At 41.0% G+C, this 17342-nt stretch overlaps 1 protein-coding gene across 4 annotated transcripts in view; it reads left to right on the forward strand.

Moving 5' to 3' along the window:
- naf1 (nuclear assembly factor 1 homolog (S. cerevisiae)) overlaps window positions 1-17342 on the forward strand; it is a 245278-nt gene that overhangs the window by 198183 nt on the left and 29753 nt on the right. For all 4 annotated transcript variants that reach the window (XM_043698794.2, XM_043698785.2, XM_043698775.2 and 1 more), the window contains exon 7: window positions 13007-13058. In XM_043698794.2, coding sequence (XP_043554729.1) covers window positions 13007-13058 — 52 coding nt within the window. The remainder of the gene's footprint in view (window positions 1-13006; window positions 13059-17342) is intronic.

The following is a 17342-nucleotide window of genomic DNA, read 5'->3' on the forward strand; positions in this document are numbered from 1 at the left end:
GTTGATCCGTTGACCAGTTTCCAAGTACATTTTTTCTCTAATCTTTCAGCTTCTGGACAGTTTTATATTTAAAGGTACCAGTGTTCTTTCATGTGTTTTGACTCCTCATAGTCAACAATATGATACTCATGAATGTAAATTAGTCAAATCCATATTCCCCATATGTGTTTACGGTGCAGTTTGGAGTTACTGAGCACTTGTACATGATGCATGGAGAAGCTATAAACTTATAGTTGACAAACTCCATCATTGAACACCGTTGTAATGCCCCATTGTGACTTTTGTTTAGTTGGAGCACAAAGTTCAGCTAGTGAATTGTTTTTCTTACTTTATGCTACTTCCAGTAAATTCAAAACTCCCTGTGATGCATCGTTCCCATGCATTCCTGACGTCACTAGTTCATCCCTGCAGATAGATTCCTAGGGATAATTGCAATACATACAACTTGGACAGATGGTGGGCGGGGGTGGCCGAGCCAATGGGTATAAAGCTGTCAGTAACTTGTTTGAAAATCTGAAGTGTTTGTGGAATATATGGAGAACTGCCTTGCACTGGATTTATAATAAAAACCGAAAGAGCTGCGGATGTCAAAAATTGGAAACAAAAACTCAGGTCTGGCAGCACCTATGCAGAGCAATCAGAGTTAATGGTTTGGGTCAAGTGACCCTTCCTCAGTTCATACCCTTTTCATGGATATATTAATGAAGGTAGAATGATGTTTTTGTAATTTGAGTTTTTGGCTGGGTGTAAGATGTGGCTTTGAAACCTAAGGCTATCCACTTAAGACACAGTAATGTGCCAGACTGAATGAGCGTCGGATGATAAATGTATTAAAGTAGATGGCTCAGAAAGGTGGTAAAACCACCAGGGAACATAGAAAATTAACAGCAGAAATAGGCCACATGGACCACACTACCATTCAGTATGATCATGGCTGATCCTGAATCTCAACACCATACTTCCACTCCATCCCCATACCCTTGACACCTCTAGATTCTAGAGATCTATTGATATCTTTATTATATTTATTTAGTGACTTTGCTTCCACAACCTTCTATGGCAGAGAATTGCACAGATTTATCCCTCCCTGTGATGGAAGAAATTTCTCCTCAACTCAGACCAAGATGCCCTACTGCTTATCCTTAATCAATGATCCCTTGTTCTAGATGGTCCAGTTAGGGGAAGCATCATCCTTGCACTCAGTCTGTCCAGCCCTGTTTTAGATACTTCATTAGATTCTCTATCCTTCTGAATTACGGTGATCAAAGGCCCAGTCACCCTTATCTCTCTTCATGATCATCGTGTCCTCCTAGGAATCAGTCCAGTGAACCTGTGCTGCATTCCCTCTTTGGTATATCTTTCCTTTGGTAAGCAGACTAAAACTGCATGCATTGCACCAGTTGTAGTCACACCAAGGCTCTACCACTAAGATTTCCTTACTTCTGTACTCAAATCTTCTTCCAATCAAAGTAAGTTTCAGTTCCCTAATCACACCCCCTCTGACATGTTCATCCTTGGCCGCCTCCAATGTCTCAGTGAATTAGACTGCAAATTGGAGGAACACCTTATCTTCCATCTGGGCAGCCTACAGCTTGGAGGATTTAACATTGAGTTCCCTAATTTCAAATTACCTTCCCATCCATCCACTGGCTCGTTTTCCAGGGCTCCGTTTCTAGCCCTGCCTTCTCCCTTCCATTCCACCTACTAAACCTTACTTCCAGCTACCAACCAGATTCATCCCTCCCATTAATCAGACAGGTTGTACCCACTACCTATGCTCACCTATCATTACCTCATCATTCAGCTACTCTCCTGACCCCACCCACCTTACTCTCTTTATCTGTAGCTCCCCCACACCCACATCTAGTTCTGAAGAAGGGTTAATACCTGAAATGTTGACTTCTCCACCTGATGCTGCCTGGCTTGCTGTGTTCTTCCAGCCTGTTGTTTGTCTACCAAATATACTATTTGCCTTTCGAACTGAGGGGGGATATTATAGAAGTGTATACGGTCATGAAAGGCATGGATAGGGTGAATGCACTCAGTCTTTTTCCCAGAGTTGGGGAATCGAGGACTAAAGGTCATCAGTTTAAGGTTAAGAGGGAAAGAATAAAAGGGGGGTAACTTTTTTACACAGTGGGTGTAATGCGTATGGAATGGGCTGCCAGTGGAAGTGGTTGAGGCGGGTACATTAATAAAATTTAAAAGGCATTTAGACAAATTATTGGATAGGAAAGGTTTGGAAGGATATGGGCCAAGTGCACGAAAATGGGGTTAGTGTGGATGGACATTTTGTAAGTGTGGACCACTTTGGGCCATAGGACCTGTCTGTGCTGTAGGATTCTTGGACTCTCTATGACTCTATCGAAAGGGCATGTCTCTGTGCTGCAGAATTCTAGCACTTTCTATGACTCTGTGTATGCTAGGTTTCAATGAGTGGTGTTCAAGAGCATCAATAATCTTTTGTTCGTCAATCCTTCCCTTTCTATCACCATTTCAGTAATATCCCGCCATTCTGTTTTCATGCCAAAGTGGGTAGCTTCATATTTATTCACGTTAAACTGCATCTACCATGTATTTACTGACTCAGTCAATTTGTCTGAATTGCCTTATAAAACCCTCTCTACAAGCTGTTTATTATGGTCAGTCCCACCTAGTTTTGTGTCGTCAACAAATTTGGAAGTATTATACTCAACTCCCTCATTCAAATTATTATTAATTAGTTGGGGCCCAAACATTGATTTCCACAATAACTCACTTGTCACCATTGCCTTGACTGAGAACTATTTATTGCTGTTGTTTCCTATCTGCTAAATATTCTTTATCCACATGACCACATATGCTGGTTCTCCTTTAGCTACTTCAAAAAATCCTCAAAAAAAACTCCAGTATGTCTGAAAAATATGGACAAAGTTAAAAATCACACAACAGCAGGCTATAGTCCAACAGCTTTATTTGAAAGTCCAGGCTTTCGAAGCGCCCCTGCTTTGTCAGGTAATTCATGGGGCAGGATCATAGGACACAGATAGGGATGCTCCCTCCCAGTGAGGGAACACTTCAGCTGTCAAGGATATTCGGCCTCGGATCTTCGGTTCACCGTTCTCCCAGACGGACCTCTGGATACGCACCAATGTAGAGTTGCTGAGCAGAGGCTGATAGTCAAGTTCAATACCCATGAGGATGGTCTCAACTGGGATCTTGGGTTTATATCACACTACAGGTGACCCCACTTCACTATACGCTCTCACGCTCTGACACACAATCAGACTCTCACACTCACACAGACCCCCTCTTATACACATGTGCATTATCTCTCAATTGTTCTCTCACACACACATATGCACATGCGTGCACATCCTCTCTCAAGCATCTACTCCACAACACTCGCGTGCGCACCCTTGCATGCGTACTCTCTCACACAAACTCTTACTCTCTCAGATACACAATCTCCGCCCCCCCCCCCCCCCCCCCCCCAACGCGAGCCCACAAGCTCTCGCTCTCTGTCTCACTCTCTATCTGTATCTCACACAGAAGATCCTTTCTTCCCTCGCACTTCTTGAAAATTGTTTATTTAATTGCTCTCCCATTTTCTTGTTTTTCATTATGAATTGTCTCATTTCAGAATGTAAGTGCCCTACATTTGTCTTCACTTATCGTTTTTTTTGCTGACATAAGTTCATTAAACTATCAGAAGAACTCTGGGAAGCTAGAGAAGTAATTGCTGGGCTTCTTGCTGAGATGTTTGTATCATCGATAGTCACAGATGAGGTGCCGGAAGACTGGAGGTTGGCAAACGTGGTGCCACTGTTTAAGAAGGGCGGTAAAGACAAGCCAGGGAACTATAGACCGGTGAGCCTGACCTCGGTAGTGGGCAAGTTGTTGGAGGGAATCCTGAGGGACAGGATGTACATGTATTTGGAAAGGCAAGGACTGATTAGGGATAGTTAACATGGCTTTGTGCGTGGGAAATCATGTCTCACAAACTTGATTGAGTTTTTTAAAGAAGTAACAAAGAAGATTGATGAGAGCAGAGCGGTAGATGTGATCTATATGGACTTCAGTAAGGCGTTCGACAAGGTTCCCCATGGGAGACTGATTAGCAAGGTTAGATCTCATGGAATACAGGGAGAACTAGCCATTTGGATATAGAACTGGCTCAGAGGTAGAAGACAGAGGATGGTGGTGGAGGGTTGTTTTTCAGACTGGAGGCCTGTGAACAGTGGAGTGCCACAAGGATCGGTGCTGGGCCCTCTACGTTTTGTCATTTACATAAATAATTTGGATGCGAGCATAAGAGGTACAGTTAGTAAGCTTGCAGATGTCACCAAAATTGGAGGTGTAGTGGACAGCGAAGAGGGATACCTCAGATTACAACAGGATCTGGACCAGATGGGCCAGTGGGCTGAGAAGTGGCAGATGGAGTTTAATTCCGATAAATGCAAGGTGCTGCATTTTGGGAAAGCAAATCTTAGCAGGACTTATACACTTAATGGTAAGGTCCTAGAGAGTGTTGCTGAACAAAGAGACCTTGGAGTGCAGGTTCATAGCTCCTTGAAAGTGGAGTCGCAGGTAGATAGGATAGTGAAGAAGGCGTTTGGTAGGCTTTCCTTTATTGGTCAGAGTATTGAGTGCAGAAGTTGGGAGGTCATGTTGCGGCTGTACAGGATATTGCTTCAGCCACTGTTGGAATATTGCATGCAATTCTGGTCTCCTTCCTATCGGAAAAATGTTGTGAAACTTGAAAGGGTTCAGAAAAGATTTACAAGGATGTAGCCAGGGTTGGAGGATCTGAGCTACAAGGAGAGGTTGAACAGGCTGGGGCTGTTTTCCCTGGAGCGTGGGAGGGTGAGGGGTGACCTTATAGAGGTTTGCAAAATTTTGAGGGGCATGGATAGGATAAATAGACAAAGTCTTTTCTCTGGGGTCAGGGAATCTAGAACTAGAGGGCATAGGTTTAGTGTGAGAGGGGAAAGATATAAAAGAGACCTACGGGGCAACTGTTTCACGCAGAGGATGGTACGTATATGGAATGAGCTGCCAGAGGATGTGGTGGAGGCTGGTACAATTGTAACATTTAAGAGGCATTTGGATGGGTATATGAATAAGAAGGGTTTGGAGAGATATGGGGCGGGTGCTTGCAGGTGGCAATAGATTGGGTTGGGATATCTGGTCAGCATGGACGAGTAGGACCGAAGGGTCTGTTTCCATGCTGTACATCTCTATGACTCTAAATAGGAGCAGGAGTAGGCCTTTCAGCCTCTTGAACAGACTCTACCATTCAAAGTGATCGTAGCTGATCCAATGTTCCTTGTATGCATTTTGCTGCCTTTTCTCTGTAACCCTTAATTGTCCGCATGATTAAGAATAGATCTATCTCAGCCTTTAAATATACGCAAGTGTTTCGTCTGTGGAATGAACTGACACTGGAAGTGGTGGATGCGGGCGTAGTTCCAACATTTAAAAAACATTTGGATGAGTACACGAATAGGAAAGGTTTGGAGGGATATTGGTCAAACGCAGCCAAATAGGGGTACTTTATTTTGAGAACATGGTTTGGATTAGTTGGAACAAAGGATCTGTTTCTATTTCCATATAAAGGAGTTGCAAAGAGTCTCAATGCTGTGAGAGAAGAATTTTTTACTTCTCTTAGTCTTAAATTAGTACCTGTTTATTATGAAACTATGCCATCTGGGCATAGACTTTCCCATGAGGGAAAACATTGTCACAACATTTACCCTATCAAGCCTCTTAAGAAACCTATATGTTGCAATGAGATCACCTCTTGTTCTTCAAAAAGGCAGTGTGTTGTGCCCAACCTATCTAATTTTTTCTCGTTAGATAGTCCATACTAAGGATCAGGTTCTGCCCAAAACGTCAGTTTTCCTGCTCCTCGGATGCTGCCTGACCTGCTGTGCTTTTCCAGCACCACTCTGATCTCCAACATCTGCAGTCCTCACTTTCGCCATTTTAAGGATCATCCTAGTGACCTTCTCTGAACTGTTTCCAATCAAATCATATCTTTCCTTAAATAAGGGCACCAAACTGCTCAGTATTCTAGATGTAGTCTCACCAACATCTTGTACAATTGCAGTCAGACTTCCTGACTCTTATACGTGAATTAAAGGCAAACATTCCTGATTACCTGCTCCGCCTCTGTTAGCTTTTTGTGTTTCATACACCAGCAACTCCAAGTCCCTTGGTGTTGCAGCTTTCTACAGTTTTTCTCCATTTAAATAATACAATGTTCTTTTATTCTCCCTTCTAAAATGAGCAACTGCACATTTTCCACATCAGATTCCAATTGTCAACGTTTTGCAGACTGACTTAACTTATCAATATCTCTGTGTAAAATACTTGTGTCCCCTTTCCAACTTGATGTTCCACCTGTTTTTGTGTCGTCTCCAAAATTGCTACAGTACTTTAGCTTCCTTCCTCCAAGTCATTAATATATATTGTAAACAGTTTTGGTCCCTGTGCTGAGCCCTGTAGAACCCCATTGGTTACAGATTGTCATCCTGAAAAAGAATTTATTTTCCCCACTTGCATATTAGCTGATTCTCTGTCCAAGCTAATATAGTACCTCCAACACCATCGGCTCTTGTCACTTAACCTTTTGTGTGAGGTACCTTGTTGAATGCCTTTTGGAAGTTCAAATAGTCAGACATTATTTTCCGTTTGTGAAGGCATTCTAACTATGCTTGATTATATTATGGTTTTCCAAATGTGCTGCTATTACTTTTAGTAATTGAATCCATAATTTTCCAAACAATAAATGTTGGGCTAATCAGTCTACAGTTACTCATTTTCTCCCCCCACTTTTTGAATAGGGGTTTCATATTGGTAATTTTTCAATCTTCCAGTACTTATGCAGAATCCAAGGATTTTTGGAAAAATACAACCAAAGCATCTGTTATTTCTGTAGCAGCTTTTAACAACCTTGGATGGAAGCCATCAGAGCCAAGTGTTTTCATTGGCTTTAACCCCATTACTTTGTCTAATATTACTTTAGTGCTGGTGCTGTTACTTAATTCCTCCCTTATATCTTTCAGTATTAATGGGATGTTGTAAAGATGCAAATATCTATTTAACTATCTCTGCAGATTCATTTTCTAAGGGACCAATTTGACCCCTCTCTTTTTATATATTTAAAGAAAGTCTTACTGTTAACTTTTATATTCCTCATTAGTTTGCCCTTGTAATTTATTTTCTGTCTTTTTTTCCATCCTCTTTTGTTGGATTCTGAATTTATAGCCCAGAGACCAGAACTACTCACTTTTGCCTCCTTCTATACTTTTTCTTTCGACTTTATACTCTTAACTTCCTTGGTTAACCATGGTGGGTTTATTCCTCTCTTAGAATTTCTCCTCCTTACTAGGATATATTTTTTGCAGAGAGTCGTGAACTCCCACTAACTCACCTTTGTCCCTTCCTTCCTTCTATCCAGACTGATTCCACTTCTAGATTTCCTGAGCTAATGTCCTCTCTAAAGATTGAATACCTTTTAATGTTCAGTTCCCCTCCTTGGTTACCCTGCAGCTGTGTCTCTGTAATGGCAATCATATTGTGCTTGTATAAATGTTTCCACAGTTAATTAATCTTCCTTACTGTCGAAGCTGTCTGCATTCAGATATAGTACCTTTAGACTTGTCATTTTGACATTTTTATGTATTGTTTTTTGTATCACGATCCTGTTTGCTGTTGACCCTTGTTTCCTCTGCCTTGCACTTCTGCTTTGTAATTTTATATCTTTGTTTTGCTCATTTTTATCTCCCTGCTCAGGATTGTATTCGCCTGCCACTCTGGTTTAAACCCTTCCCAATATATATTGAGATGGTAAAGTTCTAATTTGGGAGACCCCTTGCATCACCTAGTAAAATATTATGTTTTGCAGAAATATGGGATAAGAGAAGTGCTCATTGACAGACCTGAGAAAGGAAAACATCTCACACTCTTACATTGGTGTTGGCTTACATTTTTGATTCCAATTCCAGCATTACATATCTATATTTGTTCCAGCTCCCTTATTTGGGAAAGAGTCAATGTAGCCTCACGAAAAAAGGCCTAAAATTCTGCCATCGAGTTGTGGAGGGCGTTTTCTTTCATAAATGCAAAGACCAGGTCTGTGAATAGTCAGCTGCTGGCATCCAGTCTAAATACTTATATTTTTTAAATGGTCCAACCTCGATTGAACGTAATGTTATTTTGTTACAATATTTACTGCAGTGCAATCATGAGAAATCATCCAGGAAACTACCCCTTTGCTTGTTTGCGGGACCATGGAGCCTTCAGGGGATAATAGTGACAGACTAGATGGTTTAGATAAGTGGAAGCAATTTTAATCTTTTATGTAACCAGTTTTTAAGTTTGTGAGCAAGATGTTTCAATGGCTCATGACTACTTTAGAGTTACTCTGTTAACTGAAGAAAAGCACGCATACTTGTAGATGAACTACTGCAGAAAATACGGAGATATGGCATTGAGGGTGAGTTGGAGGTTTGGATTAGGAATTGGCTGGATGGAAGAAGACAGAGGGTAGTAGTTGATGGCAAAGTTTCTTCATGGAGTGCCGTCACTAGCGGTGTTCCGCAAGGATCTGTTTTGGGACTATTGCTGTTTGTCATTTTTATAAATGACCTGGAAGAGGGGTTAGAAGGTTGGGTGAGCAAGTTTGCGGATGATACGAAAGTCGGAGGAGTTGTTGACAGTGAGGAAGGATGTGGCAGGTTACAGCAGGATATAGAGAAGCTGCAGAGCTGGGCAGAAAGGTGGCAAATGGTATTCAATGTAGCTAAGTGTGAGGTGATTCACTTTGGGAAGAATAACAAAAAGATGGGGTACTGGGCTAATGGTCGGATACTTGGTAGTGTGGATGAGCAGAGGGATCTTGGTGTCCATGTACACAGATCTCTGAAAGTTGCCACCCAGGTAAATAGTGCGGTGAGGAAGGCATATGGCGTACTGGCTTTTATTGGTAGAGGAATTGAGTTCCGGAGTCCTGAGGTCATGATGCAGTTGTATAAGACTCTGGTGCGGCCGCATCTGGAATATTGTGTGCAGTTTTGGTCGCCATACTATAGGAAGGATGTGGAGGCACTGGAACGGGTGCAGAGGAGGTTTACCAGGATGTTGCCTGGTATGGAAGGAAGATCGTATGAGGAAAGACTGAGACACTTGGGGCTGTTTTCATTAGAGAAAAGAAGGTTTAGGGGTGACTTGATTGAGGTGTACAAGATGATTAGGGGGTTAGATAGGGTTGACAGTGTGAACTTTTTCCCGCGTATGGAGTCGGGTATTACAAGGGGGCATAGCTTTAAATTAAGGGGGGGTAGATATAGGACTGAAGTTAGGGGTAGGTTCTTCACTCAGCGAGTCGTAAGTTCATGGAATGCCCTGCCAGTAGCAGTGGTGGACTCTCCCTCTTTATGGGCATTTAAGCGGGCATTGGATAGGTATATGGAGGATAGTGGGTTAGTATAGGTTAGGTGGGCTTGGATCGGCGCAACATCGAGGGCCAAAGGGCCTGTACTGCGCTGTATTCTTCTATGTTCTATGTTCTATGAACTGACGCAGTAGACTATACCTCCACTCTCATTTTTCACTGTGGCTTTTGCAAAACTGTTAACTGAAATCAGTCACATAATGCCAAGAATGCTAGGAAGAAAGGATGAGGCTGGTTATACTTTAGTGCTCTATATGCCCAGTTACTGCAATTGGTAAATGGTGTCTGCCATCTATCTTGTGAGATGAGGTACATTAAGAGTCTCGCACCCTTGGGTCATGATTTTAGCCCGCATGTTGGGTGCTTATTTTTTTCTTAAATATTTTATTGATTTACACCAACGGTAAATTCTCAGTTTACAACATCTAATTTTGATTTCCAGTACTGTATCAATCTCACCAAGGCTGATTGGTTGCTATGGAAATAAACACTTCTATTTTAACCAATACAAGAACCTACAGTTGATGGCTGTGTTTAAATGGTTTTGTTGTAATGAGAACACATGCTTGCAAAAAAATGCATAATTCAGCAACAGAAAGCAGTGCTGCAATTAAAACATCCTTCACTTTGAAAAGTCTGACACTGCATCTCCGTAGATCTAGGTAATGTTCTCCCTTAGGGATGCTGCAAAATAATTACAGCCCCTTCGTAACATTGCCATGTGTATTTTTTTAACTGTTTATGTCAGACACCAAACAAGACATTGGTGTAGTATCTCATTCAAAAGGTAGCACCTTTGTCAGTGCAACTCTTCTTCAGATTGGACTGGGGATGTTAACTTGATATTGATGCTCGTTGTGCCACTTGAACTCTCAACCTTCTGACTTGGAGGCAATCAGTTGGCCCATGACTGACACTCATGTAACAGAGAGGTTTGGGCAGTGTGAAGCTGCTTATTTGGTTCAAGGCTGACAAAATGCAATGGTTGCATTTGTTTACACTACAAATTTCAGAATTATTACTGCAGTTGTTTTTATTGGGTTTCGAAAGTTTTGCTGCCAGGGTGCTAGTCTCTCCAAGTTAAAGAAATGTGATCCTTATGAAGAAAAGAAAACGTATTGGTGAACGACACCTGTAGAAAGCAGTGTTTCAAGGTGGTTGAGGGTGGTAGGTCACTAATGAGAGAAACATTGTGCCCATAAACAGATTGGAAGGAAATGGTGAGGAACTGCTCCTCCTATCACAAAGCTAATTGTCTCTTGTGCTTGCTGTTAATAGGATCATGATTAGAGGAATGAGGTGAGTGGCAGTAGTCAGCAAGACTAAAATAAGTGAGCATAGGTCAGCACTGCAGTCTCACAGGGACCCGGGTTCAATTCCAGCCTCGGGCAACTGTCTGTGTGGAGTTTGCTCATTCTCTCCGTGTATGTGTGGGTTTCCTCCAGGTGCTCCAGTTTCCTCCCACAATCCAAAGATTTGCAGGTTAGGTGGATTGGCCATACTAAATTTCCCATAGTGTTTGGTGCATTAGTCGGGGAATGTAGAGAAATAAAGGAATGGGTCTGGGTGGGATACTCTTCAGGGGGTCAGTGTGGACCTGCTGGGCCAAAGGGCCTGTTTCCACACTGTAGGGATTCTAAGGAACAAGAAAGGTAGCAGTTGGCATCTAATTTTGATTTCCAGATGGCAGCTGACGACAGTGAGAAAACCAGTGTAGATTATCGGAGCCGCAAAGGGAAGAGAGGGGAACAGAAAAGGATGAAAGGGTGTGTCAGTTTTATTATTATTTTAAAAAGTATCCCTATCATCTTGTGCCAATTAAAACTGTCTAGAAAATTAATATTTTCCTTGCGTGTTGTTGCTTTAACTTTAATGGAACAGTGATGGTTATTAAGAATACTGGTGAATTATTCCACATCTGCTCCATGTGTATCCAAACCCACACTATTTATTGAGGGGAGATGGGGGGCCTTGAGATTTTATCACTGGATTGTTAATCTAGAGGCCCAGGTAATGTTTTGAGGATGCGGGTTCAAATCACGCCATGGCAAATGGTAGAATTTTAATCCAATAAAAATCTGAAATTAAGGATCTAATGACCTTAATTGTCGACTGTTGGAAGAACCCATCTGATTTACTAGTGTCCTTTAGGGAAGGAAATTGCCTTCCTTACCTGGTCTAGCCTACATGTGACTCCAGACCCACAGCAATGTAGTTGCCAGTCTGGAACGGGCAATAAATGCAGACCTAGTCGGTGACACCCTTATCCAGTGTATGAGTAAATACATATATTTTTTACATGCATGTAAATAAATATCCATAAAAATACAAATAAGTATTGTTGGTAAGTAATCACTGAAGTAAGGAGTTTGAAATTAAATAAGTAGCCCCCAAAAGTCAGAGTAGCCCTTGAGCTATCTTGAGAGCACTTGGAGAGTTGGGGTGAGGAAAGATTTTGAGCCATTTGAGATTTGTATTGTAAAGTAGACTGGTTGATTATAACCACTGTTATTGAAGCTAAAGTAAGTGTTTTTCCCATCATCTTTGTGAAGTAATACCATGGAGTAAAGAGTTCCATAAGCAGCAGCAGCAAAAGCTGAGATTGCTGGAAAAACACAGCAGGTCTGGCAGCAAATGAACTCTAAAGAAGGGTCACTGGAACTGAAACGTTAACTCTGCTTTGTCTGCATGGATGCTGCCAGATCTGCAGAGTTTATCCAACATCTTTGGGTTTTTTTTAAAGAGTTTCATGAACCTGCTTGATATGCAGCAGAATACTCTGTCCTATATTCTATGATTGGTGCAATTTGCTCAGAAATAAAGTATCTATACAAATCTTGTCTTTCTTGTGAAATTATAGTTTCTCTTTTTATTCTGCAGATTTATATTCAAAGTGTGCTTAATGCAAACACAACTTGAAATTTTGTCCAAATTTTTTTTACTACAATAAAGATTACCTCTGTTGGCTGGATGGCTTGCATGCGATGTGGAATGATGTCAACAGCATGGGTTCAGTTCCCACATTGACTGAAGCTACCGTGAAGGACATTTCTTCCCAGCCCATCCCATCCCCTCCCCTCCCCGATGCATGGTGACCCTTGCAGTTAAACCACTGCCAGTCGTCTCGCTCTAATAAGAGAGTATCCCTGTGGTAATGTGGGACTTTGGTGACTTTACAAGCGGTTTGTTTGTTCAAAGCAAAGCTGCAGTTGAATATGCTCCATAATCTATGATGTATCTGATTTAGAATTAATGTGTTTAATTTGTCTTTGAAAGAGTTTAATTATAAACAGGGCCATTGTAGAACCATGTCCTTTTGGCATGTTAACACTACCTCTTTCTGTTTTGTCCTGAACTGTTCCCTTCTTTGAGACACTTCCCTGGTTTCCCTTTAGAGGTATTTGTGGACTTTTGCTTCAGCCATCTTTTACGACAGACAATAGAGCATGATAACAACTCTCAGTAAAATCTTTCTCTTAATTTCATCTTTAATTTTGGGTGAGGGTACAAAATGGGTTAAATTAGAGTTTATTTTAGTAACAAAATGTTAACTTTCCTTTTAAACAGTGAGAAAGGTTCTGATGCATCTTGGAGAAATGACCAGGAGCCACCAGCTGAAGTGAGTTTATTCCAGTTGATTGTTTTCTTCCTTGTTCGCAGAGCAATGTTTTCTTCCATCTCAGTGGGTATGCTGTATGATTTACAGTAAAGACAGAAATTACGACATATAAACCTTCACATACATTGTATTCTTTGTAAGTTATGCAGATTTGTCAATTCAGATGGGTCAATTCAGAGGAGAAGTTCACCATCTAGAATAGATTGGCTACTTTTATCTGGTTTATGTAGTTCTGTTTAAGTATTTGCTTTAAAGCAATAAGTAAGACAACGACATGGAGAATGAATGTATTTTGTTCTCTTACAGTCTGACCAAACTCTAATTGAGATTTTAATCTAAAATGAGTGCCTTTTGGTAAAATCTAAGAATTTATAATATAAATTATATTAGCGAGATGAGCCTCAGAAAATTTTAAGAACTAACTTGCTACTGGTCATGGTGGGAAACCCTCCATGTCATTCTCTGAAACTGATACTTACCTACCACAGATTTGATTTTGGCAGGGATGAGGAATAGTAACGCATAGAAGTTATGAATTGCCGAAAGGCAAGTTGCATTGCTGAGAACAAGTAATCCCAGTTACGTTTTTCTACTGTCCTAAGTTCTTCTCACTACTGCGAAATATCTTCTTAAATTCTTCCTGATGTTGGCTTGATCAGTATATTCAAGGCTGAGGTAGACGGATTTTCAGTCAATATGGGAGTCGAGGATTATGGGGGAGAAAGCAGGAAAGTGGAGTTGAAGGTTAACAGATCGACCGTGATCTAATTGAACGGCAAGCAGACTTGATGGGCCAAATTATCTATTTCTGCTCCTACATCTTATGCTCTTGTCATTTTGACTAGCTAGTTTCTGTTTTTCAGCTTTATTTCTGTCTCACTCCCTCCCCTTGAATAGAGAGGTTGTATTTGCTGCTTTATAATTTGATAGAACCTTTTATGATTTTAGGAACATTTGGAGAATCAACACCATTGAATCTTCTACCTCATTAGCCACCTAGAATGAAGTCCACCTGTACTCAAGAACTTGACAGCCCGCAGTTCCAGCAATTTATTTAATACTGCTTCCTAGTGATTACAGTTGCACCATGCTCCGTTTTTACACATCTAGCTAACATTTTCTGATACTCTGAATTATTCCTCTTGATTAACCTTTTGGTCTGCTGCCTTTTATATACTAATCAATCATCTGACCTGTCAATCATCATTTCACATTTAAGATTTTTTTCCCTTAAGTTTTGATCATCATCTAAACTGCTTTAGTTAACCATGGTTGTTGGGTCCTCTCTTTAGAATTTTTCATTATAATAGGAATTTGCTTTGGTGTATTCTGTACGAGCCCATATAAATCTGCCACTGAATCTTACCTAGAGTGCCATGCCATTTCAGAAGGCTTACCGTCATACACAGATATTAGTTTTAAATCTAGTTTTCTCCCTTTCAAACTAGATGCAAAGTTCAGTCATATTGTGGTTGCTGCTAGTTGTGAGCCTTTTATTGTGAGGTCACCAATTTGTCCAATCACCTTATGTAGTGCCATTTTCAAAATAATCTGCTTGCTGCTTGTTTCCAGGAGTTAGTTGCTCTACGAAATCATGGCCAAAGCGTTCTATGAACTCCTCATCCAGGCTGGTAATATCAGTCTACTATACGTAGATTAAAGTTACATATGATTATTGCTGACCCCTCGTCACAAGTACACGATTTCTTCTTGTATATTTTGTCCTACATTATGGTTACTTTTAGGGGGCCTCTAGACAACTCATGACTTCTATGCCTTATTATTCCTCATCTCTGCCAAAATCAAATCTGTGGTAGGTAAGTATCAGTTTCAGAGAATGACATGGAGGGTTTCCCACCAGGACCTGTAGCAAGTTAGTTCTTACAATTTTCTGAGGCTCATCTCGCTAAGTATGCCCCATAATGCCATTCTCATGCTATTTTATGCTCACTGGGAAATTATTTGCTGATTCTAGGACTTTCCATGCTATCAGTGCCATTCTTAAACTTACTGCGTATCATGACAAGCACTGCCAGCCTTGTATAGAGCAGCTACATATACAGTATAGTGTCCATTGTCAGGAGGACTGCATAGCAATGCCACAAGAAGGCTAATGACCTTCTGAATTCTGCAAGAGTATGTGCCATCACCTTTTGTCTGCTATCTTGTGCTCCATTTAAATCGGCCATTGTATTCACCTTCTACCAAGGCTCATAGTTTTCCACTCTCAATATTATAAATATCATCTCCCATGCATGACTCTCACCCACCCCTTTCCTAAACAGCTCACCCCTCCTGACTTCTGTGATTCCTACTTGATCACTCAGAACAGCTCACCACCTTTCCTGTCTGGTAAAAGACCAACCTCCTGATCACAGTCTCTTGCTGCCAAGCATGACAAGCTATCTGTGCATGAAAAGACAAGGCAGAGATGTGAATATTGAAGTAGACACAAAGTACGTGAGTGCTGAGAAAGCAAGCAGAGACCTGATGTGGCACCTTGCATGAGATGGGTGCCTACCTCCGTGCACACAGCTCCCTGGCAGTGGCATTGAAACATAAGGTGTCAAAAGCTCCAAAGAACAGTACTGAAGTGCTGAACTCCATTAAAAGCAAGTTTCCTGATGCTTTGCTAATGCCACCCTCTGTGGATAGACGGTGTGGGTGGTTGCTGGCCAAGTTGGATGCCTAGCTAAGACGGTGGTGAATTTGAGGTTTCTGGTACCTCCTCAGATTTTTACCATCTGTCTTTTCCTACCATTCTCTCTCAATTGTTTTCCATATTACTAATTTCCTCTTCTACGTCATTTCTACACTTTGACATACTGTATCATTCCATGATATAGTCCCTTCCCGCTACTATTTAATTTGAAGCCATCCCTACTTCCCTAATTTGCAGTTCACAAAAACACTGGTTCCAGCATTGTTCAGGACTCTTATGTGTTTGGCTACAAGGGCACAATGCTGTCGTCAAGATTTGACCAGATAACAATAAGATTTGAATACTCTAATACATAGTCTACAGTTTGACCTTTTTGTTTAATACTGACCGATTTTACCAGTAATTGCTGAAGAAAAAAGACATTTTATCAAAGCTTGTGCTCATCAGGCCAATTCACAAGAATAACAATAAAGTGTAAAACCAACGTTTTTACTCTGAGAGGAGTGTGCTAATTCATTCGCAAGTGGTCTTTGATTAGTAGAAGGGCTAATTGGGAGTATGCACCAATAATGCTGATTAACAGTTTCCTGCTAAGATTTGTTTAGATGTCAGATCAGGCAGGTTGATTCTGATTGGTCAAGGCAATGCCCTGAGCAAGGAGTCATCAAATTGCTGGTTCTGTACTACCAAATGCTTGAGGCTGTTATTTGTTTAACCTTGGATCTTCCTTGGACTTCTAGGGTTTTTTTAAGCTCTATCACTGCATGACCATTTCAGAGATGTGCGTGGAATTGGTTACTTTTATCTTCTGTATTACTATCTGGCTGGTCTGCAGTAAATTACTCCACCCCAACTTAATTATTTTATCTAATTCACTCTATGTTTTGATCTGTTTTTTCCCCCCATCCCATTATCAGTCCAAGTAATTTTAATTATCTCGGGGCTACACTATGACTAATAGATTTCCAGGTATTATACCTGGAATGTTTGTTGTGATGAATTAATTAGTACTTGTTTAAAAATGGTCCATTGTGTCTGCTCTTAATAGTAACTGTTCTTCCTAATGCATTTGCGCTTCACGTTGGCTGAGAGAGAGCCAACCTTTTCTCACTTATTCAGTTGCAAAAAAAAACACCTTTTGACGTACAGAGAAGTTTTCATGAAAGACAATGACACCTAACCATTATATTCGTCAACATCCATGCCTGTCTACTTAATAGAATTAATGTATTTTATTCTGGATCTAATGGTGAATCAATGCAATACCTCTACTAGCCCTCCCTGGTCAAGCAAGTTAAATATTAAATTATTTTTCATTTATAAATATAGTTTATTTTTTGGCTAAAATAAATCCAAGATTGACTGTATAGAAAATCGATGAGGCAGAGAAATTACCATAGAATCCCGACAGTATGGAAAGATGTCATTTGGCCCATCGAGTCTGCATCGACCTTCTGAAGAGCAGGCCTTCCGACCTAGATCCCCCACCCTATCCCCATAACCCCACATTTACCATTGCCTCTCCACCTAACCTGCACATCTTTGGACTGTGGGAGAAAACCTAAGCAGACATAGGGAGAACCAGGCTTGTGTACACTACACAGTCAGTCAGCCAAGGCTGG

Source organism: Chiloscyllium plagiosum, unplaced genomic scaffold, assembly GCF_037043375.1.
Source record: "Chiloscyllium plagiosum isolate Xiang-an unplaced genomic scaffold, Cpla_swu_hap1 HiC_scaffold_1, whole genome shotgun sequence".
Taxonomy (NCBI): domain Eukaryota; kingdom Metazoa; phylum Chordata; class Chondrichthyes; order Orectolobiformes; family Hemiscylliidae; genus Chiloscyllium; species Chiloscyllium plagiosum.